At 50.0% G+C, this 24,292-nt stretch overlaps 1 protein-coding gene across 4 annotated transcripts in view; it reads right to left on the reverse strand.

Moving 5' to 3' along the window:
- WDR37 (WD repeat domain 37) overlaps window positions 1-24,292 on the reverse strand; it is a 65,016-nt gene that overhangs the window by 15,075 nt on the left and 25,649 nt on the right. For 3 of the 4 annotated variants that reach the window (XM_040451566.1, XM_040451569.1, XM_040451568.1), the window contains exons 6-11: window positions 23,893-24,028; window positions 21,996-22,067; window positions 18,714-18,758; window positions 16,994-17,070; window positions 9,321-9,561; window positions 7,839-7,980 (exon numbers count right to left, since the gene is read on the reverse strand). In XM_040451566.1, the coding sequence (XP_040307500.1) occupies window positions 7,839-7,980; window positions 9,321-9,561; window positions 16,994-17,070; window positions 18,714-18,758; window positions 21,996-22,067; window positions 23,893-24,028 (713 nt within the window). The remainder of the gene's footprint in view (window positions 1-7,838; window positions 7,981-9,320; window positions 9,562-16,993; window positions 17,071-18,713; window positions 18,759-21,995; window positions 22,068-23,892; window positions 24,029-24,292) is intronic. The other variant, XM_040451567.1, reaches the window with a different exon arrangement.

Raw genomic sequence — 24,292 nt, forward strand, 5'->3', positions numbered from 1 at the left:
GGGGGAGGGGGAGAGGGGGAGAGGGGGAGAGGGGGAGAGGGAGAGGGAATATGAACAAATGAATCCCAAGCAGGCTCCACACCATCAGCACAGAACTCATCGCAGGGCTCGATCTCACAAACTGTGAGATCATGACCTGAGCTGAAATCAAGATATGGACACGTAACCAACTGAGACACGCAGGCACCCCAATGCTTTTTCTCTTTAAAAGTATAAAGAAAATTGTTAATAACCTGACACAAAATTCAAAGCCACTTTCACCTTCATACATAAATGACCTAGAATTTGGTATTTACTATGATATATCTTCCCTGGGAATTTGGGAATGAAAGCATATGATCATGTCTTAACTTTAAAGCAATCATTATGAAAACAAAAACTATGAACATTATCGTATCTCCAATTAAAACCAAATACAAAAAATAAAAATAAATGTTACCAATAAAGAAGCAACCATAATTTTTAATCTGATTTTTTTTTATTTTGTTTTATTAGATGTAGTGTTTTGTTTTCTTTAGAAGAAAGCACCGAAGTTCACATTTGGAGGATAAAGTTAGTATTATATAGGGAGAATTAAAGCAAAACAGAAAGAAAAAACTTTGCACTCTCAGAGATTTTATCCACGGTGAGCTAATTCGAGTTTCTTCAATGCCAGAGTTTATTCACACTTATGAACACTGTCAGCTGGGTACAGACTAGAGTCATTGGCCACCCACAGGGAAAGCTTAATGACCAGTGACTGCCTCAACTGTCAGTCCCTTTTTATAGCAACTGAAACAAAACAAAACAAAACAAAACAAAACAAAACAAAACAAAACATAAGAAAAACGTGAGGCGGGGATGGGGGTGGGGGTGGTTCCGCCAGGCCCCCAGAGAAGCAGTTGTGCTGGGCAGTGCAATCCTCGTGGGCAGCTCTCGTGCCGCCTTCAAGGGACACTTCGTGGATCTCACCCGAAGGTAAGTTTGGGTACCACGAAAGCTTCCTGCAGACGCACCTCTGTACACACAGCCCACGTGGTAAGAGTCCAGCTGGGATGACTGGTGTGCCCGAGTCTAGGCCGGCGGGAGAGTGCCACTGCGTCCCAGGAGGGAGGGCAGGGTGTCCTACAACGACACTGCCTGAAACAGCTCACCTACTCAATCATCCCGTCAGGGGAGAAACTAGTCAACACACAAGATTTAGCTTATTTCAGATGAAAAGCACTGGATTTCAGCTCCACCTCCTGACAATGAAGACAAAAATCTATGAAAACAAACTGCCAGCGTTTGAAATTCCTGTGACGTTCCAAAATATTTCAGTTACCCATTTCTGTTATTTCCGAGAACAGTACACACTACAATTTCTCATCCCTGACTATTAGAAGAACAATCTGTTATATAAAATATCTAATATTTACCTTCATATAAATCGGTACCCCTTGCTACTATAGCAGATAGTCAAATAGTAACAGACACACATTTATACTGAGTAAATCCTATTATGCTAAAATTCCTATTATAATGAACAGCTTTCACAGTACAAAGTAAAAATACACATGGAACACAACAAAGAAGAAAAGAACATTATTTGTCCTTTCTAAAAATGTACAAGAACCTTAAGCAGAGCTTACATGAAGAAGTAATAACAACAGCAGCATAAATTTCCAGAGAAACCGTGTGGCTATAGATTTGTACCCTTGCAGTGAAGCACTACACCTCAAACTCTCTTTTCACAAAAAGGCACAGAATCCACACAGAAGCATGAGGAGAACAGTCACCTCTCTCCCAGATCCTAGAAAAATCAAACTAGGAGGGGACACCTGGGTGGCTCAGTCGGTTAAGTGTCCAACTGGGACTCAGGCCATGATCTCACGGTTCGTGGGTTCAGGCCCCCTTGTCGGGTTCTATGCTGACAGCATGAACCTGCTTGGGATTCAATCTCTCTCTCTCTCTCTCTTTCTCCTTCTGTCTCTCTCTGCCCCTCCCAGCTCATGCTTTCTCTCTCAAAATAAACTTAAATTATAAAACTACACAAATAATCTTAAAACCTATACAGCTACATCTTGCCTTAAGAAAACCCAACATACAGAAATTCAAAATCACTGAAGAGCTAAGTAAATTACTCACATTATATAAGATATTAGATTCCAACATACTTTACTGGAGAATGTGTGTTGAGTTTCTTGTAAATGAAAATATGCCCTAAGAGACTACGTTCTGGAGAGTGTGCCCCACCTACAACTCTTCGGGTGATACCAACAAGTAAGGAACAGCATGTCTGAGTTGTGCTTTTAACGTTCAGAAAAGAAATGGGTTAGGGGCACCTGGGTGGCTCAGTTGGTCGAGCATCCGACTCTTGATCATGGCTCAGGTCATCATCTCAGGGTCGTGAGATGGAACCCCACCTCAGCATGGAGCCTGCATGGGATTCTGTCCGTCTCTCCCCTGCCCCTCCCCCACTCATGTTCTTTCTCTCTCTCTCAAAATAAACGTTAAAAAAGTAAAATACAAAAAAAAAGAAAAAGAAAGAAAGAAAGAAAGAAAGAAAGAAAGAAAGAAAGAAAGAAAGAAAGATTAAAAGGACTCAAGAAAATCACCCTGGAAAACCAAGAGTTAGCTCCCAGTCTAGGAGACAGCACTGCAGGCACCGAAATGACTTATTTCCTACAGGGGCAGTCACTGCTGGATGTCGGAAATGTGGCCTTGGGCCCGTGACAGCAGCCGTGGTTGGGGTGGCAACGGACGGTGCAGCGGCGGCGGCCGTCAGACGGACCCAAGGCTTGGGGGAGGCAGGAGACCCGAGCGTGTTTGAGAAGCCACACTCAGACCGTCGCAGGTGAGTGAGGAAACCGAACACGGTCCGAAAGCAGCCAGTTCTCCGCTCTCGGTCGGGAACAAGGCTGTGCGTTTGGTTTGATAAAAGCACGCCCTCTGTAGGTGCACACGTAGTTACCGGCACAGGTACCGTATTCTGTCGGATTTCTTTGTCCCCGTGGGCTCAAACCTAGGGAACCCGTGCCGGAGGCAAAAAACAAAAAAAAAAACACAAAACAAAACAACAAGAGCTACCGACTAAACAGAGTCTTCATCTAAAAACCCTGTAAAATGTCCCACCTCCTGTTTTTCCGAGCGGCCGCAACTCCCAGAGGCTCACTGCTAACGGATCAGGCAAGGCTGCAGCCCCACCTGCTGGCCACGCCGTGCGGGCTCTCCCCAGGCAGCGGCCTCTCCACCCTGCGGGAACAGAGAGGCTCCCACCTGCCGCCACCGGCCACGGCATGGCCGAAGGAGCAGAGGGGGGCCTCGGCCCGTGGGCACGGCGCACAAGCCCCCGGCCAGCCCGTGCCAGTGCCCCAAGGCCTCTGAAAAGGTAAAACGTGCCCTTCTCTGACACCACTGGAAATCAGTGCCAAAGGGAGAACGGTCTTATTTTGGTACCTTGCACATCAACAAACATGCTGGTTCATCCTAACTTGGTTGAGAAAATGCACATGGTCTAAGGGCGGTGCTTGTCCACTTATTCCATTTTCACTCACAAGTCCATGTGTCCTCACTACATACAGAAAATGAAAGCATCAACTTCTGTCTTGGGGCATCCAGATGCAAGAGGCCTCAGGGACAGACAGGGCTCCATGCCTGCTCTACGCCACTACTGATCCCGTGAGAAAAACAAACCAAAGAAACCTTGTCACAGGTCCACGCTAGAAATAAGAATCCCTGGGACACCTGGGTGGCTCAGTCGATTGGGCGTCCGACTTCAGCTCAGGTCAGGATCTCGCGGTTCGTGGGTTCGAGCCCCGCATCGGGCTCTGTGCTGACAGCTTAGAGCCTGGAACCTGCTTCGGATTCTGTGTCTCCCTCTCTCTCTGTCCCTCCCCCACTCATGCTCTGTCTCTCTCTCAAACATAATAAAAACATTAAAAAAAGAAAAGAAAGAAAGCCAACATTTAGGGGAATAAAAGGGGCAGCAGGTGGCTCAATCAGTTAAGCATCCAACTTCGGCTCAGGCCATGATCTCAGTTTGTGGTTCAAGTCCTGCATGGGGCTCTGGGCTGACAGCACAGAGCCTGGAGCCTGTTTTGGATTCTGTGCCTCCCTCTCTCTTTGCCCCTCTCCCACTCGCACTCTGTGTCTATCCCAAAAATAAACATTAAAAAAAAACCTTATAAAAGAAACAGTAAGAACCCCTTCGTAACCAATCATGTTCCTCATAGTGTATCTCTCCAGAAACGACCGTTATTTCACACATCCACCAGGTACAAAAATACACCCCAAATCATAGAGACATGTGAACCATGACCCCAGCATTTCCTACGCTGCACAGTCAGAGGGTGGCAGACAAGACAGACCTACTACTCAAAAAGTCTTAACACGGGGCACCGGGGTGGCTCAGTCGGTTAAGCGTCCGACTTCAGCTCAGGTCACGATCTCGCGGTCCGTGGGTTCGAGCCCCGCGTCGAGCTCTGGGCTGATGGCTCAGAGCCTGGAGCCTGCTTCCGATTCTGTGTCTACCTCTCTCTCTGCCCTTCCCACACTCATGCTCTGTCTCTCCCTGTCTCAAAAATAAATAAAAAACGTTAAAAAAAAATTAAAAAAAAAAAAACAAATAGTCTTAACGCTAAACACACGCTTCCAACAACACCCAATAACACAAATAAATTCTTGGCTCTTTTTGCAGAAAATAAAAATAAAATCTTTCAGACAATCAAAAAAAGCAATTGAAAACAGAATGTGACCAAAGATACTTTAAATAACACCCAGAAAAATGACTCTGGAATCACACTTAAGAGTCGGGCCCCACAAGAACCCCCCCACCAAGCTCCCTGTGCCTTGGTTGGCCTCCACACATCTGGAGGAGGGCTCCAGACCCCCTGTAAGGACCGCATGTGTGCTGTGCCCAGCGTGCAAGGCCTCCCGTGTCCCAGGAGGGAGGCTCCCATCGGTGCCACAGAGGGCTGTTCACATAAGGTTCACACTGCCCTTTTCAGCCCAGCCCCCAAGGCTCAGGCCAGATGCCACTCATCCAGTGTGGGATGGGGAAAGTGCAGCGAGTCCGGGACAGACTCCTGCGCCAGACGTCATGAGTGCTCAGGACAGAAGGGGCACGTCTAAGAAGCCCCAGCAGCCGAGTCTGGAACAACTGAAACAACAATAATTACAAAACAAAGACCTACAACCATCAAAGTGTAATAATCCTTGAGCCTACAGCAGCCTCAACTACACTAACGAACAAAGCGCCAACTGATGAGTGTGGAAAGAAGGCCAAAATCAGCAAGGTCACCACTTCTACACACTCGAGGTGATAAGAGACCCAGGAGAGGATCACTGAGGACGTCAGACCCAGTGGATGAAAGGTCACTAGGGAAGAAGACTGCTCACGTCTCCCCGCCACTTCACACATTTCAACGTGGAAAACACATCTTGCGGTAGGGACACCTGGAGACGCCCCCGCGCTCCAGGCCCGCATCCCCGATAGCAGGACGCTCTGCTGGGGACACAAAGCACACAATGGTGGCTGTGAAGACTTCTGGCAAAAAGGCAACCAGAGAGAAGCAGAGTGTGGGACATTCTAGCTGAGGATGGCTTAGATTCTTCACAAAAACAATCCACGCCATAAAAATAACAGCAGGGGCGCCTGGGGGGCTCAGTTGTTTGAGCATCTAACTCTTGACTTTGGCTCAGGATCCCAGGATCGTGGGCTCAAGCCCCGAGTCAGGCTCTGTGCTGACAGCGCAAAGCTGGCCTAGGAGTCTACCTCTCTGCACCAACCCCACTCTTGCCCTCGCCCTCTCCCTCTCTCTAAATACATAAACTTAAAATAAAAACAGTAACAACAAATGGTCAGAAGACTAACCTAGATTAAAGGACCACAGAACAAAATGAGTGCATGTAATGAATGAAGCCTGACTGAATTCTAAAACAATGTTATCAGAGACATTTTAGGGACAACAGGGATAGAGCTGAACGTGGGCCGGGTATCAGATGCCATCCCAGAACTCTGTTTCCACCCTCTCCGGGGGAACGCCCAACAACTCTCCAAAGACGCGCTCGGAGTACAAGGGAGAAGCGGCAGGCCAAGGGCGGCTCCTGGCACAGGGCCCCGGCAGACAGCACTCATGGGCGCTGTGTGTCCAGACGCTGCACACGTCCACGTGCACACACAGAAACACGACCGATGTGGTGAAAACAACACCACCGGTGAGGCCAGGAGCAGAGTACGTGGGGTGCCGCCACACGATCCCCTCCAAATTCACGTGCGCCTGAGCCTCCTCAACATAAAGCACCCGAGAGAAGAGACGAGCAGGCTCTGGGCAGGGCTGTGCGCACGGGGCCCTGGCTCATCCTAAGCCCCCATTACCGCACACGGCTCCCCCGTCCTCGGGGCCCAGAGCGAGCCCACCCTCAGAGCAGATGGAGGACAGCCGCCCCCCTGCATGGTCCAGGCTGGCCTGACCGGAAGCCGTCCCCTGGACGGGACCGAGACCTGTGAAAGCAGGGACGCGGCGAGAAGTGCCCTGCACGCAGGCACCAACGCCGCCAGATAAGCCGCTGCGAATGGAGACCTTCGGTCCCCGTGCCGCGGCCCCTCCAGCTGCCAGCAGCAAGTCTGTCACAGTCTCTCAGGACACACGGGAGGGGGGGACCTAGCACACAGAGGCCATGCTCGCACCGCTGTCCCAGAGCACACCACCTCCCTTCTGGCCCCAAGCTTCTTGAAGACCTCTGTCTGTCCGGTTTCCGTGTGAACACGGCACGAATTCTCAACACTGAATCTCTAATTTCGTATCTGACGTTAGACACATAAAACGGGCTTGTTTAGGGAGTGCGTCCAAAGAAGGAATGAAGAAAATCCGTTATTTTCAAGCAACCAAACGAGCAAGCATGCGTTCAATAACAAGTGTTTAGTGAGCACACAGGACCTTTCTGGACACGCTGAAGCTCAGGACACACACTGCCAGAGAGACAGACACAGAGATGGTCCGGTCCAGAGAGGCACGTGCAGGGGCTGCGGTGGCATGGGGAGCAGATGACAGGATACAGTCAGGAGGTGTGACAGGAAGGGCGTCCTGCTCACGGAGGGGATGGGGCACGGCAGGGGAGCGGGGATGTCTCTGGAAAGATGGTCATGTGATTTATCGGGAACGGTCTGACTGGAGAAAAGTTTTTGGAAAGAAGTAAGAGTTCTGGGGGCGCCTGGTGGCTCAGTCAGTTAAGCGTCCGACTTCGGCTCAGGTCATGATCTTGCGGTTCATGAGTTCAAGCCCGTGTCGGGCTCTTTGCTGACAGCTCAGAGCCTGGAGCCTGTTTCAGATTCTGTATCTCCCTCTCTCTCTCTCTCTCTGACCCTCCCCCGTTCATGTTCTGTCTCTGTCTCAAAAATAAATAAACGTTAAAAAAAAAAAAAGAAGAATTCTGTCAAGACACAGCTATGCCTGAGCTGCCCAATAGATGGCCAGGCCGGGGGGGGGAGGGAAAAAAAAAAAAAAAAAAAAAAAAAAAAAATTCCCTGTAAGGGGGAAGAGGGGAGGGGGGCAGGGGGAGGGGGGGTGTCCTCCCCAGCTCTGGCCAGGTGCTCAGCAGAGGCTGTGCGGGCCACCAACTCTAGTGTTTCCTGACTTCCCCACTGCCCCATCCTACCACCATCCAATTCCCTGTGAGAACTTCAGTGACTGAATCTTTTAAAGTCTTACAAATACCCAAATGGAGCTAAACGTTTAGGGAAAGAGCAGCCAGTTTGGAAGACGTGGAGCTGGAAGTTAATACTGGAAATGAAGATACGAATTAAGTTTTAATATCCACCTGCAAAACTTTTTTCACGAACAGTTAAAGAGAGAGATCTCTAAATGACTGTGACTCACTCCGTATGGCCCTGGAAGACATTCACGGAGTGGATGGAAGGGTCCCTGAAATCCCAAAGACGGAAAGTCGTGTCCCGGGAGGAGGTCACCACAAGCCGCTGGGTGGGGTGTGTGCAACAGTGCGTTAGCTCCTGGTCATGCCCTACAACCAAAGATGACAAAAATGCAAGATCATCCACCTGTAGGCACAGTTACAGCGATGCTTTCTTAAGAACACAAGAATCAAAACCTCTTTATGGTCTCTACTGCTCACGGTCACCGTACAAGGGAATGCAAGTAGGGAAAGATAAGAAGTCACTTAAAACTAGCGTGTGGGGTCGCAGTGGAACTGGTTTTCCCTCGGGAACTGGAGTCCTTTCATCCACACATTTAGAGGGATCAGCAAAACGAGTGCGAGCGTGACCCACCTCTTGATGCTGACGGTCAGAAGGTCTGGCAAATCTCTTTAATAGGCTAAATATGTGAACAAACTAATTCTTCATCTTTAATTCCAGAGTAACTTCTAATACTACAATATGTGGAACCCTTAGTAAAACATAATCCTTAACACTCAATGAGGAAATTCACTTACTGACAAATTTGCAAAAACGTCTGTAGTGGGCATAACTCTAAGATGTCCCGGTGACCCCCTTCCCTGGCATACACACCCTGGAGGATACCTTCCCTTGAGTTGGGGCAGAACCTGTAAATGCGACGAGATATCACTCTGGTAAGCTCGGTACATTAAAAGGGAAAACAGATTTTGCAGATGTAACTAAGACCTCCAAATGAGTGCCTTCAAGTTAATCAAAAGAAACTCTGTCCTAGGTGGGCGCGCCCTAATCAGGCAGGCCCTTGAAAAGAGATGTTCTCCTGGAAGCGGAAAACACAGCAAACAGCTGTGTGGGGAAACATCTCTGAAGGGGCCACGAGGGATTATGGGGGCACGCTCTGGATGCGGAGAGTGGTGGGTCCCCAGCTGACAGGTCGCCAGAAAACAAGGACCTCAGTCGTATGGGGACCTCGGCCATATGCCACAACAAAACGAGTCCTTCCACCGGCGGTAAGTAAGAGGACAGAACCTAACCCTCAGATGAGATCACAGCCTCAGACCGCACCTTCGTTTCACCCATAAGACCCTGAGCACAGGACCAGCGAGCATGTGCCCAGAACTCCAGACCCAGGGAAACCATGGGCTTATAAATCCATGTTATTTTAAGACACTAAGTTTCTGGAAATTTGCTACAAAGCAATAGGAAGCTGACAGGACAGCCATTTTTCAAATATCTAGGTATTACGTGCTACAGTTAAATCCCTTAAAGATCAAATAGGTTTAGCTAACAAACAGTTCTGTAATTTAGAAAGGGTCCCTGAAAAATCACAATCTGGGGACCACAAGAAGTAAAAATAATCCTGGACAAGAAGTAATTTGCAAGGTAAGATATAAACACGTGCACGCAAATCAAAAGCACGCCAACTGGAAATCACCGACACTTGAAGTACCTGTCAGAGAGTGAACGAGTTCCGCCGTCTCCACGTCAAACAGATTCGCTGTTCTGTCCCAGGAGGCCGTCACTGCCTGCTTCCCCCCAACCAGCCAGTCAGCGGCTATGACCACTCCCTGGTGGCTCTTAAGAGACGTCAGCGGCACCCGGATGGTAGGACAGTCACTGGACACATCCGCGTCAACATCAGGCTCGTCTTTATCGGAGCACTCCACTTCATCTTCGCCACACATCTGCTGCTGATTGTGAGAGCAGAGAAGAAATTCCCTGGGAATCTTGAGTCTTTTCTGACACAGCTACACAATCAGACTGTTGTCATTTGTCTTTCTAGGACTTGATCATCGTTATGACCAACAACAGCACGGTATCTGGCAAGTATCTGGAGCTTGATGACCGTTTATCAACTTCATGATTATCTACTTGGTTAAAACCCACGACCACGTATAAGAAGAGAACAAAATTAAGGCCACTATGACATCAATAAGCTACAGTCCATTTCCAGTCAGCAATAAAATGGCAAATAAAATGACTTTATTTTAAATTTTTACCACATATTAGGAGCAATGTACTAAAATATAAAATACATTTGAAAGTCAGTAATTTATCACAATAAAAAAAGAAACATTTCAATTCTCAGAAGGCTACTTAGAATTCGATTGCTATAGAAACAGATACGAGTTCATTTTATTTTCCTGTAAGGTCTTTTGTCAAAAACTAAAATGAAAACACAAAAGGCTTCAGCTCTCTAAGAAAACATATCGATCTTTCATTCAACAAATATCAGGTGCTTACACACCGCCAGACCACATGCCAGTCCCACAGCAGAGAAAGATGACCTCTGTCTCACATGGACATGTGGAACAATGGAACTAGAGCCCCAGAGACTGGAAACGTCCTCATTTCATGGAGTTTACATGCTAGCGAGGAAGACAGACCACACACAGGGGCATATGTATGCGCGCGTGCACACACATACACACATCCATACTCGTATGGCAATGTATGGCATACGTATACACACGCTAGTATGGAAATACGTGCCATGTAAACACACGTGCTAGAGTGGTAATGTCACAGATAGTACAGGGAAATGTGTCACATGTACACGCACATGGTACAGAAATATAGATCACACATACACAGTGTAGAGATATGTGTCACACGTACACACAGTATGGAGATATAGGTCACACATACACACGGTGTAAGGATACACGTCACACGTACACACACAGTAGAGATATGGGTCACACGTACACACAGTGTAGGGATGCAGGTCACAGGCACATGCACAAAGCGTAAGGATGTATCACACACACACACAGATTCAGGCAGTAATAAGCACTAAGAAACGGAGCAGATGGAGGGATGGGCAGTCGCGAGGGCTATTTTATACAGAATTATCAGGGAAAGACCCGCTGCTAAAGTGACATTTGAGTTGGAGCATGAAGAAAACAAGGGATCCAGGCACAAACACTTAGGGGAACAGCATTCCCAACCGAAGAGCAGGTGCCAAAGCCCCAAGAAGCTACACAAACAGCAAAGTCACGGGCGTGGAGGTGGGAAAGGTGGCTTCAGAGGAGGAGGCGGGAGAGACACAGATCACATCCCATACGGAGCTGCCCAAGGACTGACAGCCGGGAGCCAGGCCGCATGGAAGGGATGCCAATGAGCGAGGCCCCACAGCAGGAGGAACACACAGAGAAGCAGAGGAGGGTGCGGACGGCGTGAGGGTCTGAGGTCTGTGTAGGAAACCCGAGGGGGTAAGGACAGTGGAAAGTCACGGGGGGGGGGGGGGGCAGCGGCCACTGGAGGCAGCATGCCAGGAGTGCATGCTCAGGGCACTCCCAGGTCAAATGCAGGAAGCACAGGGACTCTCCATCCAGCAGGAAAGTTAAACACACGTTATGCAGAGTTACCGATCTCAAAGCACACTAAAGACTACGAAGCAAAGTCAGGGAGGTCTGCAGGGTGGAGAGCATAAGAGGGATGAGGGGAGAACACCCAGGAAGAGGGCCAAGCGGGCCGGCAGGGAGGGAGGTACACCGAATGCGTCCGGTCTGGGCTGGCACCAGGGACTGGCAAAGGGCTTGGCAAGGTGGCAAGTACAAGTCCAGAAAGACCACTCCTGACCTCGTGCGTGCAGAGAGGATACAACATGAGTGGCCAGGCCGGAACGGGGAGCCTCGGCAGGGACTAGAGGTGACGGCCCCTGCGGGCTAACCGCATGAGGACACACCCCAGGAGCATAACCTGCTCCAGGAGAAAGGACCCTGACCGGTAACCGCACCCCAACAGGAAGAGCAATGTGGTCCCTGGAGATGCCGCATGGGGATGCTGTGATTCGGGGCTCTCCCCCAGCCAACAATGGCCCCTTGGCCACGAGGTTCCTCAGCTCCCACAGCCACTCGTGAGGAGCCCCCGGGCCCTCTCTGGCCCTGACGGGCAGGGCCGGCCTGCACGGTGCCTCAGGCAGGCACAGAAGAGGGGTGCCGGGTGGAGCCGCGGCTCAGCAGAGATCTCTGGGTAAGTGTTACATAAAGGGTAGACGGGGAGACAGGACAGAGAAGTGCATTCAGAATTACAGAAGAACCAGAAGCAGTGAGATGTCACAGACAGATGGAAACGGAAGATGGAAAACAGGTGAGGAAGAAGAGACGCATCAAAGATAATCCCAAAATTCCTGAGAGTTTTGCTCACTGCTGGCACACAGAACTGGTGCGCCTGCTGTGCTTTTCCCTGAGAACCGTGAAGGAAAAAGTGACAAGTAAGCGTGAACGCAGGGATTTCCTCAGAGTGGGTCCAGGGGACCCCCATTTCAGAGAGCTCTAGCTCTCGGGACGCACGATGGAAAGGTCAATAGGAACCTTCACAGAAATCATTTGTCCAAACTAGACAAGAATTGAAAGTATTTTAAAATGCAAAGATAGTAAGTCGCATTCACGAATAATTATAAGTTTTTCAACTTTTTTTTCATGTTTATTTTTATTTTTGACAGAGAGAGACAGAGCATGAGCGGGGGAAGGGAGAGAGAGAAGGAGACACAGAATCGAAAGCAGGTTCCAGGCTCCGAACTGTCAGCACAGAGCCCAATGCAGGACTCGAACCTACAGACTGCAAGATCATGACCCGAGCCTAAGTCGGACACTCAACCGACTGACCACTCAGGCACCCCTATAAGCTCTTTTAACACTTGACGTGAAGAGCAGGGGAAGGAGTGAGAATGGTCTGTGTGCTTTTTGCCCACATCTTGGGGATAATCCATTTCGGTTGAACCATTTTGACCGCCAGCAACAGCGGAGGAGAATGTCCAACATTGCTGACTTAATGCTAAGTGGATCTCCCGAACACGAGTGGCCACAGGACCAAGGAGCCACTGAATCACGGTTCTCGTGAAGGAAGGGTCCCTGGAAGCCACGTGGGTAACCTGATTCGATCTTCCTGTTTCAACAGGGAAAGTGAAGCCACCCGGTGAATTAAAGCAGTTGCTCGACATCACACAGCTGGGGTCCCACAGTGACTTGACAGGCCATCTGAAAGTGTCTCCACTCACCACCCAAACACTTCTTCATCAAGTATTTCTTGGTAGATGCCAACTAAAACTCTCTGGTCCAAGCTAAATTTTAAAAAGCTGTACTGGTGAAAACGAACAAGATCTTTTTTTTAAATTTTTTTGTAAATGTTTACTATTGAGAGACAGAGACAAAGCGTGAGCAGGGGAGTCACAGAGAAAGGGGAAGACACAGAATCCGAAGCAGGCTCCAGGCTCTGAGCTGTCAGCACAGAGCCCAACGCGGGGCTTGTACTCACAAACCGCAAGATTATGACCTGAGCCGAAGTCAGACGCTCAACCAACTGAGCCACACAGGCGCCCCACCATCTTTTTTTTTTTTTTAATGTGTTAATTATTTTAGAGAGACAGAGAGACAGAACATAAAAGGGGGAGGTGCAGACGGAAAGGGAGACACAGAATCCGAAGCAGGCTCCACGCTCCGAGCTGTCAGCAGAGAGCCCGATGCGGGGCTTGTACTCACAAACCGCAAGATCATAACCTGAGCCCAAGTCGGACGCTCAACTGACTGAGCCACCCGGGCGCCCCAAAAATGAACAAGGATCTTAACAGACTAAAGTTTCTTCTAAAATGCAGGCGAGCCGTTAAGTCAACCCGAGGCAAGCCCAGGCGGCGAGAGCTTATGACAAGTGCCATCTCCAGGGCAGGCCGCGCGGGACCCTCCGAGGCTCCGTCACTGACTGACACGGGCTGCCCCAAGTCACCCCAAAAGCCTGAGGTGGCAACTATCAATCACAGACAGTCCCTGCACCCAACGCAAACAAAATCACAAAGAAGAAAACAGGGTCAATTTAACGTCGTAAATAATATATTACGATTTTATAATGTAAGTACTATATGTGATTTTTTCCCTCTGCCAAAACTAGAATTTTTCTTATTTCCTTTGAAAACAAATCCATACAACGTTAACACATTTGCTGAACCCTCTCCCTGGCCCCTCTGCCTTATCATCTGTCAGCACTATTTCTTAAGCCAATGGCCATGTTAAATAATAGTCTGGTTATTCCACGAGGGAAAAAAAACATGTTAAAATAAAAGACAAAACACTCCATTAAAAATAAACTGTTCAGGGGGCGCCTGGGTGGCTCAGGTGGTTAAACGCCTAACTGACGTCAGCTCAGGTCGTGATCCCAGGGTTGTGGAATTGAGCCCCATGTCGAGTTCCTCACTGACTGTGCAGCCTGCCTGAGATTTCTCTCCCTCTCTCTGCCCCTACCCTGCTTGCACTCTCACACTCTAAAATTTAAAACAAACATTTTAATTAAAAATAAAAACGTACGACAGAGTGGCCAATGGTCTGCAGAGCAACATGCCTAAGTTTTATTGTGACTCCTGCGACACATACCTCACCCATGACTCTCCGTCTGCGAGAAAGACACACTGCAGTAGTAGGAAACACAAAGAGAATGTGAAAGATCCGCTATCAGAAATGGATGCCAAGAGCGAGCCCAGAGCCTGATGGACAGAGCAACTGCTGCACTTCTGCAAGGAAAGGTTCCTCCTGCTCCACTCTGTCCTCCATCTGCAGGAGCAATGATCCCACCTCCCCCTCGTCTCCCGGGTCCTCTTTGCTCTGGTATGACGCCAGCACCCCATATGGGAGGCCCTCCTCCTCCTGGGATGATGCCAGTTGGACCCTCTCCTGGAATGAGGCCGCCTATGGGAGGCTACACGCCAATGACGCCTGCGGCCCCCAATGATGAGACCTCCCCCGCCCATCCCACGATGGTGCCCACTTGGCCAGGAATGACCTGACCAGACAGGTAAGGAGAGACAGAAACCTCCTTATATCCATTTTATATTACTTGTTCTACTTCACTAGGAGATCATGGTGCTGTGACTCTGGGTGTTTTCTAACAGCATGACAAGGAAGACTTGCTCCCCCTTCCTATCAAACAGAGAATAGTTTTTCCAAGGGAGTAGCGGGACAAAAAAAAAAAAAAAGCAATTTTCATTTGTATTGTGAGATGTGAAAATAAAATTGTCAACTGTTTTAAATAATAAATAAACAGATAGATAGATAGATAGATAAATATAAAAATGTGCTAGGAATTTACCCAAGGGATACAGGAGTGCTGATGCACAGGGGCACTTGCACTCCAATGTTTACGGCAGCACTTTCAACAATAGCCAAATTATGGAAAGAGCCTAAATGTCCATCAACTGATGAATGGATAAAGAAGATGTGGCTTATATATACAATGGAATACTACTTGGCAATGAGAAAGAATGAAATCTGGCCATCTGTAGCAACGTGGATGGAACTGGAGAGTGTGATGCTAAGTGAAATAAGTCATACAGAGAAAGACAGATACCGTATGTTTTCACTCTTAGGTGGATCCTGAGAAACTTAATAGAAGACCACGGGGGAGGGGGAGGGGGGAAAAAGTTACAGAGAGGGAAGGAGGCAAACCATAAGAGACTCTTAAAAACATCTGAGAATAAACTGAGGGTCGATGGGGGGTGAGAGAGAGGGGAAAGTGGGTGATGGGCAGCGATGAGGACACCTGTTGGGATGAGCACTGAGTGTTGTATGGAAACCAATTTGACAATAAATTTCATATTAAAAAATAAAAATAATCATTCAAAAAATAAATAAAAAATAAAAATAAAAACAAACTGTTTAGATCTCCTCACTGAAGACAATTCCTACTCATCACTGTAATTACTTCACCCATCTCCAAAGAGAACAATGTTTACAACATTTCAAAGAAAGAAACAAGTAACACAACACTCCAAGGCGGAAACAGCACGGTCAGAGGGCGAGTGCCATCCTCCTGGCGACTCCGGCCACAGTGCGTCCCCAGCTCCGCGCTGCCCGGCGCCGTGTCCGCCCACGTGAGAGCACAGGGCCAGGCTGAGTGACCCCTCGGCTCTCCTGCGACAGAAGCAAGGAGAAGGCTACCCGAGGCCTCTGTGTGACCAGAAACGGTGCTGGGCTGAAGGGAACAACTACATCCGAGCAGAAAAAAGCTAACTGAAGGCTTCATGGTCTAAATCCACCCATCCTTCTTCTCAATATGCAACCCATTGTCAACCACCTACCTTTACCTCCTTGAAGATGACGTCACACACACTGACTTACACAGTTTACCTTACGTTTGTTTATTTAATTCATTTAGTTTTGAGAGAGAGAGACAGAGCAGGGGAGGGGCAGAGAGGGAGGGGAAGAGAGAGACTCCCAAGCAGGCTCCGCACTGCCAGCACAGAGCCTGACGTGGGGCTTCAATTCACCACCTGTGAGATCATGACCTGAGCCGAAACCAAGATCCTGACACTCAACCGACTGAGCCACCAAGGCGCCCCCAGTTCACCTTACGTGAAAGACAGACTCGTGGTCTAAAACATATAAAACGTTAAGAAACGTGACCTAATTGTATAGTTTTTAAATATTAATGGCCAACGTTTACTAGCTGTGGAAAGGGGGGCGAGAACATACATGCACACATATATAAACAAGGAACTTCACTTTCAACACTGTCCTCTGTTCAGGCTTCCAGAACAAAACACCAAGACCGGGCAGCCAGGATCAAGGTGCGGCCTATTCGGTTTCTGGTGCAAGCCTTCCCAGCTTGTCATTACAGCCTCACATGGCAGCTCCCAGGTACAGCAGGGAAGGGAAACACATGCAAGCTCACTGGTGTCTGAGGAAGGACGCTAATGCTATGCCAACAGGACCCCAGCGTCAGTACCTCACTTCCAAATACAGACACACTGGGGGGCAGTTAGGGCTTCAAACTCTAAAGGGGGGTCACAAACATCCAGTCTGTAAGACCATATAAATTTGGGGGCGCCTGGGTAGCTCAGTCGGTTGAGCATCTAACTTCGGCTCAGGTCATGATTTCGCAGTTTATGGGTTCCAGCCCCACATCAGGCTCTGTGCTGACAGCTCAGAGCCTGGAGCCTGCTTCAGATTCTGTGTCTCCCTCTCTCTCTGCCCTCCCCACCTCGCACTCTCCCTCTATCAAAAATAAATAAACATTAAAAAAAAAAATTTTTTTTTAAGAGACCATATAAATTTGTCCTAAACTTTGCAAGTGTCAAGAACCCTACAACATACCCCAAGTGGCGCTTTCATGGTAAGTAAAGGTGCTGCTTACAGTGGTGTCAGCAACAGGCTGGGGCGTTGGCAGCTGGACGGCGTATCTCCAAATGTGGGCGGTCTGATCTCCAGAAGCTGAGGACAGAAATCAGGGCACAATTACCCACAGTGCACATCAGGTATAAGATGCTTTCTGCTAGGTTCTGGCCAAGCGTCATCAGACTTCTGTAACTCAATGATCGAGAGCTGCTTCTGAGACTGCATGATGCTGCTGACAACAGGCTAAATGCACACAATTAAGATGGTGGTTAAAAATACCCCCTCCTTTCATTTTACGGTGAAAAGCTGTGAAGTTTCAGGCAACACTTACAAGTACAGGTTATCCTGTCCATCTATCGAAGCTAAGTAAACCGAACAGTACTTCAGAAAAGTGAGCCCCACACAAATACCTTCTCCCCTGCGCCCAACATCAGTGGGCTCACAGCCTGCTGGGCCCCGCGGGTCTGGGGCCTTACTGCCACCGGCCAGGTGTGCCAGGTGCTGTGCACATGGGACAGAGGGAAGGGCCGGGGAAGGGCACACAGACGTGCAGGGCGGGCATCTCCAGCTGCCCTCACAAGGTACCGTCTGAACCTCACTTCCCTCTGTGGCTAAGAGGTTCCCCAAAGCGGCCACGTGTGGACAGTGGCACATTTCTCAAGTTGTCAGACGAGCTCACTGCCTGCCCTGCTAGCTCTCCTGCCCCGCGTGCAAACCTCCATTGAGCATGCCTCTCCCCTGCCTCCTCACCCCAACTCTGGCCATCACCGGTCTCCCCCACCCTCCCTTCTCGCCCCAACTCTGGCCATCACTGTTCCCCCCCACCCTCCCTCCTCACAATCACTCACCGATTACATAAAGTGGAAAATTCTCACCTACTTTATTCCCCACGTGTTTACTTGGGCATCAACTAGCTGTGGTCAAGGCCTGTTCAGACCCACCATATTCTGCTCAAATGGAAAAGCACCCGATTGGCCCCACTCTCACCCTCTACCCCAGGGTCAGCAGAATCTGGCCCACGGGCCACAGCCACAGCCACTCACCCGTGCACTACCTCTCCTGCTTTCACACTAACACAGCTGAGTGGTTGTGACATGGACCATGTGGCTGTCAAAGATGAGAACATTTAGTTACGATAATTTACAAAAAAAGCTTGCTGACCTCCACTCTCTAAACATTTACCCCTCGAGATTACTGTCAGTGTCCCCCAAAGTCACAGGAGTCTACAGTCAGACAATTTTACTGGAAGACTCCTCAGTTCAACAATGAAGCTGTTGTACAAACTACTACATAAAATCACGGCAAAACCACGCGGCCACCACTGAGGAGCGCCCAGAAAGGAGGAAAAACGTTGGCCCCGCAGACTGCCGTGACCTGGGCTACTGTTTCTGCCCTCCTGTTTCAGATGCACGCAGGATTAGGAACTCGCAGTAATGACAGGTGTTCAGAAAACCAAGTTCCCTCTGTGGTGTGAGCAGAAAGTGGGCAACCACTAAGGGCTTCGCAAAAACCAGCTCAGGGTGGGTCACGTGCAGTCTCCCGGGAGAGCCAAGCTCACCTGACAATACACTACAGGTGAAACAAGTGCCACTTGATGTGTCCTCCTTCCTCCATCCCTCAAGTATTTCACAAAATGATGATCTGACTTTTACGGAAGGGACCAACGAGAAAGGAACGACTATGGCTATTTTTAAATTATCTATAACTTTCTTCAATAAAGAAGAAAAAGATCAACATACCAGTAAGAGCCAACTGCTCTGATGGATGAAACTTGATAGAATTCACTGCAAAACAAAAACATTACAAAACAGGTATAAAATAACGACATATCATCGTTTCTCATAACAACGTGCATTACAAGGTAACTTTAAGAATTAAAAAAACTTAATGTTCAATATTAGATCCTCCCACCCAGTTAACCTAAGAATAAATGCAGAGATACATGAAAAACTCACTGAACATGAGTGATCAAATTACTGACACATAAGACATACAGAAAAACAACACTAATAATCTACTTCTTTCTGTAGACAAGGAAGTCCTCCCGAGTGAAAAATGAATCAGGATGAAAGAGAAACCATACTTATGACAACTGATGGGGACAGACCACAGCAGGGACACTGTTTACTGCCCACCCTCCCTCCCGTCCCGTTCCAGGAGACCCCGGGAGCAGAGGCGGCAGGCCTCGCCAGCTCGGAGAGAGAGTCAGGATCCACACGGACGGTCCCCTCCTCCAGCTGGGGGAGGACCAAGGTGCTTCGCAGGAAAAAAGAGCAGGAGTGGGGTGCACAGAAGAAGGAGCCAGAGTGTGCAGAGGCCGGAGCCTGGCTGCTGGGACCACCCTGCGAGGGAGCCAGCACTCACGCCCACATAGCGAACACACGACAGGACAGAGTGCACAGAAAGTTCCAGAAAATGAAGCAAGTTCTTTCAGAAAGATTCCGCCAGCTACACCACTGGGAATTCTCTTTTCCTGAGGAAATGAAAAGTCCAGCGAGTGTAGACTGCGGGTAAGTGTGGGAGGAGCAGGTGGACACCACAGCCTCCTCAGGACCGGCAATAAGCTGTCATGACCCTGTGCGCACACACGCACACACACACACACACGCACACACGGCAGGATGCCCCTAGGGCCAGGAGCAAGTGGCAAGCTCCATGGCCACCTCTCACCTCGACGTCCGTGCAAACCTGAACGCGCCACCAGTGCCACAGGTGGCCCTCACAGCCGTGACACATGCTTCGTGAAAGAGCACGTGCGGAGCACTCGGCCGGGAACCCAGCACACAGCGGGTGCTTCACGACTGTCACAGCTGCAACATGCACACTGTGCACCAGCTCACCGAAGGGACGGCGCCACTGAACGGGGACGGGCCTGCACGTGCGCACAGGTGCCACCAGGCAGGGGGCGGGCTGCAGCCAAACTGCGCCCCGTCCCCCGGCAGAGGGTCTGCTGGCCGTGGCTGAGGCAGAACAGGAAGGTGAGCCCCGCCAGCACCTTCTCCAAAGATGCGCAGCACCCCCAACACGCGGCTAACTCAATTCCCAGAGGCCACACCAGGAGCAGAAAGGGAGAGGCCACCAGAGACCAATGTTCTCCACAGCAAGCTTCAGAGGCACCCGATCTTTAAATGGTTTGTGTGCCTAACTTTACCACAAACATAAAAGAACAACAAACAGGAAGAAGCACCATCCCCCGCACAAGAGGGCTCTACTTGGGGGTCGGGCAGGGGCAGCCACGAAGCCCAGCACGTGACTCTTGAGGCAGAGGGGACGAGGCACAGGAGGGTCCTCCGTTCAGGTGATGCCGGAACAAGGCAGGACAGACACGGCAAACCACCTGCAGTGAGCTATGCTCATAGAAATCCCAGGTGGGGAGAACCACTCCCTTCAGGCTAAAGGGACCTTGGCCACGTCATCGCAACACCACCTAGTGGAAAGACCAAAGCCAGGACACGAGCAATGCAGACACGGTGTCTGTGAGGACAGCACCCCAGAAGGGAAGGCCAGACATCAGCGCTCCACCTCCCATCACCCGGCCTCCTGACGCCCAGGGCGGTGTGCACCCCACGTGCTGGGGCAAGAGGACACGGGAGAGAGGTGCACAGGGTGGCCGGTGAAGAGCTGGGCGTCCAGGCCATCCAGCGAGAGGGGAAGCTCCAGGGAAGGGACAACAAAGGAACAGAGATGCCGCACCGAGTATGGCCACCGGAAAGGCACGTCACACAGGAGCACAGGGATGAGTCAGGGATGGATGCAGAAACCAGGCGGAAGAAAAAACAAGACACGTTACAAGCAGCTGTGACCAATACACACATAGCCACGAGTGATGAGAATTGTGCTGTCACCACTTGGTGAGGACAAGAGTGGAGGATCTCATCCAAGGCAAGGGAGACGGCCCTCCTTCCAGCAGGAGGAAGCACCTGTCTAACACTCCAACACTCAGAAATAATAAAATAGGCTATTTCGAAAAACGGAATGAGGGCGTGCCCGGCTGGCTCTGCTGGAGGAACGTGTGACTCCTGATCTCAGGGTCGTGAGTTTGAGCCCCACAATGGGGTAGAGACTACTTGAAAAATGAAAGAAAAGAGCAGAATACGTAAAGCTGTCGACAGTGGTTCCCTTCAGGGAAGTGAAATGGAGTAAAGAGGGCAGGGAGCAAAGTCCTATAACTGTCTACACGGGCTGGCTAATACCCTCTGAATTTTCCGATGATGTGCACGTGTTTCGTTTTACAAACGCTTTCAAGGAATAAACATGTGGAGGAAACAAGCCACAGTGCCTCCCTGCGCCGTGAGCACTGCCTTCCCCTCCTGGGCACCATCCTGCAGTGGACTGAAGACACTCATGTGCTGAGGGACCCCGTGGGAACGAGACCCCAAAAAAGGGGAAAGCGTGGGTCACAGCCCAGACAGGACAAGATGCGTCCCCCACCCAGGGAAGGGCTGGCACCCAAGCCCAAGAAGCAGAGGGCAGGCACACCCGGGCTGTCTATGAAGGGCAGGGGTGCGGCGGTGGCTGGGCAGGGGAGAGTGAATGAGGAAGCAGCCAACAGGCACCGGAGTGGAGGGCGTGCCAGGAGGAGGGAAGCACAGCGGGCACCCGGAGGGAAGTGAGAGAGACGCGGTAGGACACAAGGGAGCGTGCAGGGGCGGCTCACAGGAGGGGACGAGCGGCCGTAGCAGCGGCAACAGGAGGTGCGGCAGGAAGCCCGGGATACACGGCATCCCTCCCTGGGCCCTGACACGCGCAGAGCACACGCCGAAAGAGAACCTCTAAAACGAGTACACGATCGCAGACGATGTCCACACTTCAGTTCCAAAGCTGTCGACAGGTGGCTTTCTAGGCGCCCGTAAATGAAGCGCAGACAGGTCCTGCTCTGCGTGCAGGGCAGCGGAGCGGTCCCTTCCTGAGGCTCCCTGCCAGAGGCGGCACACCCGTCCGCCCGTCGCGAGGGCCCGCCCAGCGGGCAGCCAGGTCAGTGCCCTCCCAGCACAAGGAACAGCCCGCCCCGGAGCACTCACCTGACCCCACGTGGCCTGAGTACTTGACGAGGCACCGCCCTGTCTCTATGCTCCACAGCAGGGCCGTGTGATCTGCAAGATCCAAAGAACAGGAGTGACTGACCCACCACCAATTCTACAGTCTTCAAATGAAAGTGAGAAGTTACATTACCACTAGTATCTCTTCCGACTGTAGATCAGAAACCACGTTTCCAAGACAGGAGAACTGGGTGACCTGTCCCAGGTCAAGGGGGTGGCAAACAGATACCCAGGGACTCGGGACTCATGGCACATGGTCACACTGACTGCACCTCGCCAGGGTCCTTCTAACCAACCCATCACAGCTTCACTGTTTTGTTGAATTAACACTTTCCAGATCATCACACAGTAAATAAATGCAAAACTCCAGTTACAAATTATTTGAGGTCATATGTATGCGTTTGGGCCTTTCCTCTTACATAATAGAAAATCTGAAAAATAAATGTCAATTATCTAAACAAGATCTCAGAGATACCAGAAACAGGCCCTTTCATTCTTTCTTTTTAACTGTAAGGGAATTTCTAAAACACTGGGGAGTGCTCACAAGTGAACATAATTTTAAACAAGTCAACTTTCTTCATTCATGGTTCTATCTGCTGTAAAATTTTCTACTTCTATTAAAAAGCAGATCAGGGGCACCCGGGTGGCTCAGTCAATTAATCTTCTGATTCTTGATCTCAGCTCAGGTCATGATCTCACAGTTTGTGGGATCAAGCCCCATATTCAGGCTCTGTGTTGACAGCATGAAGCCCACTTGGGATTCTCTCTCCTTCTCTCTCTGCCTCTCACTCACTCTCTCTAAATAAATAAATAAACTTTTTCAAAAACAAAACAAAGCAGAATCTAGTGGGGCACCTGGGTGGCTCAGTCAGTTGAGTGTCCGACTTCGGCTCAGGTCATGATCTGAGGTTCATGATTTCAAGGCCGGCATCGGGCTCTCTGCTATCAGCACACAGCCTGCTTCAGATCCTTTCTCCCTCTCTGTGGTTGTCCCTCCCCCCACACTCTCTCTCTCTCAAAACTAACTTAAAGAAGAAAAAAAAAAAAAAGCACAATCCACTAAGTACCTGGAAAAATCATTTTCAATAGGTGGGCACCATTTTTAACTTCAGTAATTTTGGTCGGAAAGGGTATTATTAGGTTAGGCACCTTGGAGAGCTTTCAAAACCTATCTTTTCTTTTTTTTTTTTTTTTAATTTTTTTTCAACGTTTTTTTATTTATTTTTGGGACAGAGAGAGACAGAGCATGAACGGGGGAGGGGCAGAGAGAGAGGGAGACACAGAATCGGAAACAGGCTCCAGGCTCCGAGCCATCAGCCCAGAGCCTGACGCGGGGCTCGAACTCACGGACCGCGAGATCGTGACCTGACTGAAGTCGGACACCCAACCGACTGCGCCACCCAGGCGCCCCTAAAACCTATCTTTTCTTTAATGAGAGAAAAGGGTCTCTAACACCGGCCCCGGGAGTCCCACAGGCTAAAAGGGCTGCCAGCACCCCTGCCTCCACCTAAATCCTAGAACAGCTAGCCCGCTTCAGAGACCACACAGCCCTTCCCTGGGCCGTACCTCACAATTCAAGCAGACACACGCTCGACTGTAACAAGAAAGTACCTCGCCAGTTCAAAAGACATTCTACCTTATGCTGCCGTAAACACAGGTGGCGCAACCACGGAGCCAGCACCTGCTCACCCAGACACCTGACGTCACACCTGCTGACAGCAGCAAGGCCTGACGGAGCACACCAAGGCCAAGTGCTTTGGTTTCAAGGACTGTTCGGCCTCCCGCCGGCTTCCAGCGCCAACTCTGCCACCCACCCCGCAGGGAGTCATCTGCACCGGCTGTCACGCCCGACAAGCAGAGCGACTGGCTGTGAACTTACCGGCAGACGCGGTGCCCAGCACCACGGGCTGTGTCCTCGCCACGCTGACGTCCCAGATGCCATCCCTGTGGCCAATGTACTCCTTCACGAGCTGGCACACGGCCCTCGACGTGGTGGTCTTGAAGCTGGAGACGATCTAAAATCGTGACGGGAAGGAGCATTGTGGACGATTTACTGACCGAATGTTTTTAAGTTAAAAAAGGTAAAACGGAAAAAGATGTGTTGAACGTCATACACCCCTGAACAGGATATTTAAAGCATTAAGGGCACACAACAAAAGCGCAAACAGCAGCATCCCTCCAGCTGGGTGTCACAAAGCAACAACGAAGGCCGTCCTAAGGCCTCTCAGAAGACCCCCGACCCCCCACAAACCACATGTGTCCTCCCGTGATGAAGAAGA

Source organism: Herpailurus yagouaroundi, unplaced genomic scaffold (assembly GCF_014898765.1).
Source record: "Herpailurus yagouaroundi ecotype Mexico unplaced genomic scaffold, PumYag 203, whole genome shotgun sequence".
Lineage (NCBI taxonomy): Eukaryota > Metazoa > Chordata > Mammalia > Carnivora > Felidae > Herpailurus > Herpailurus yagouaroundi.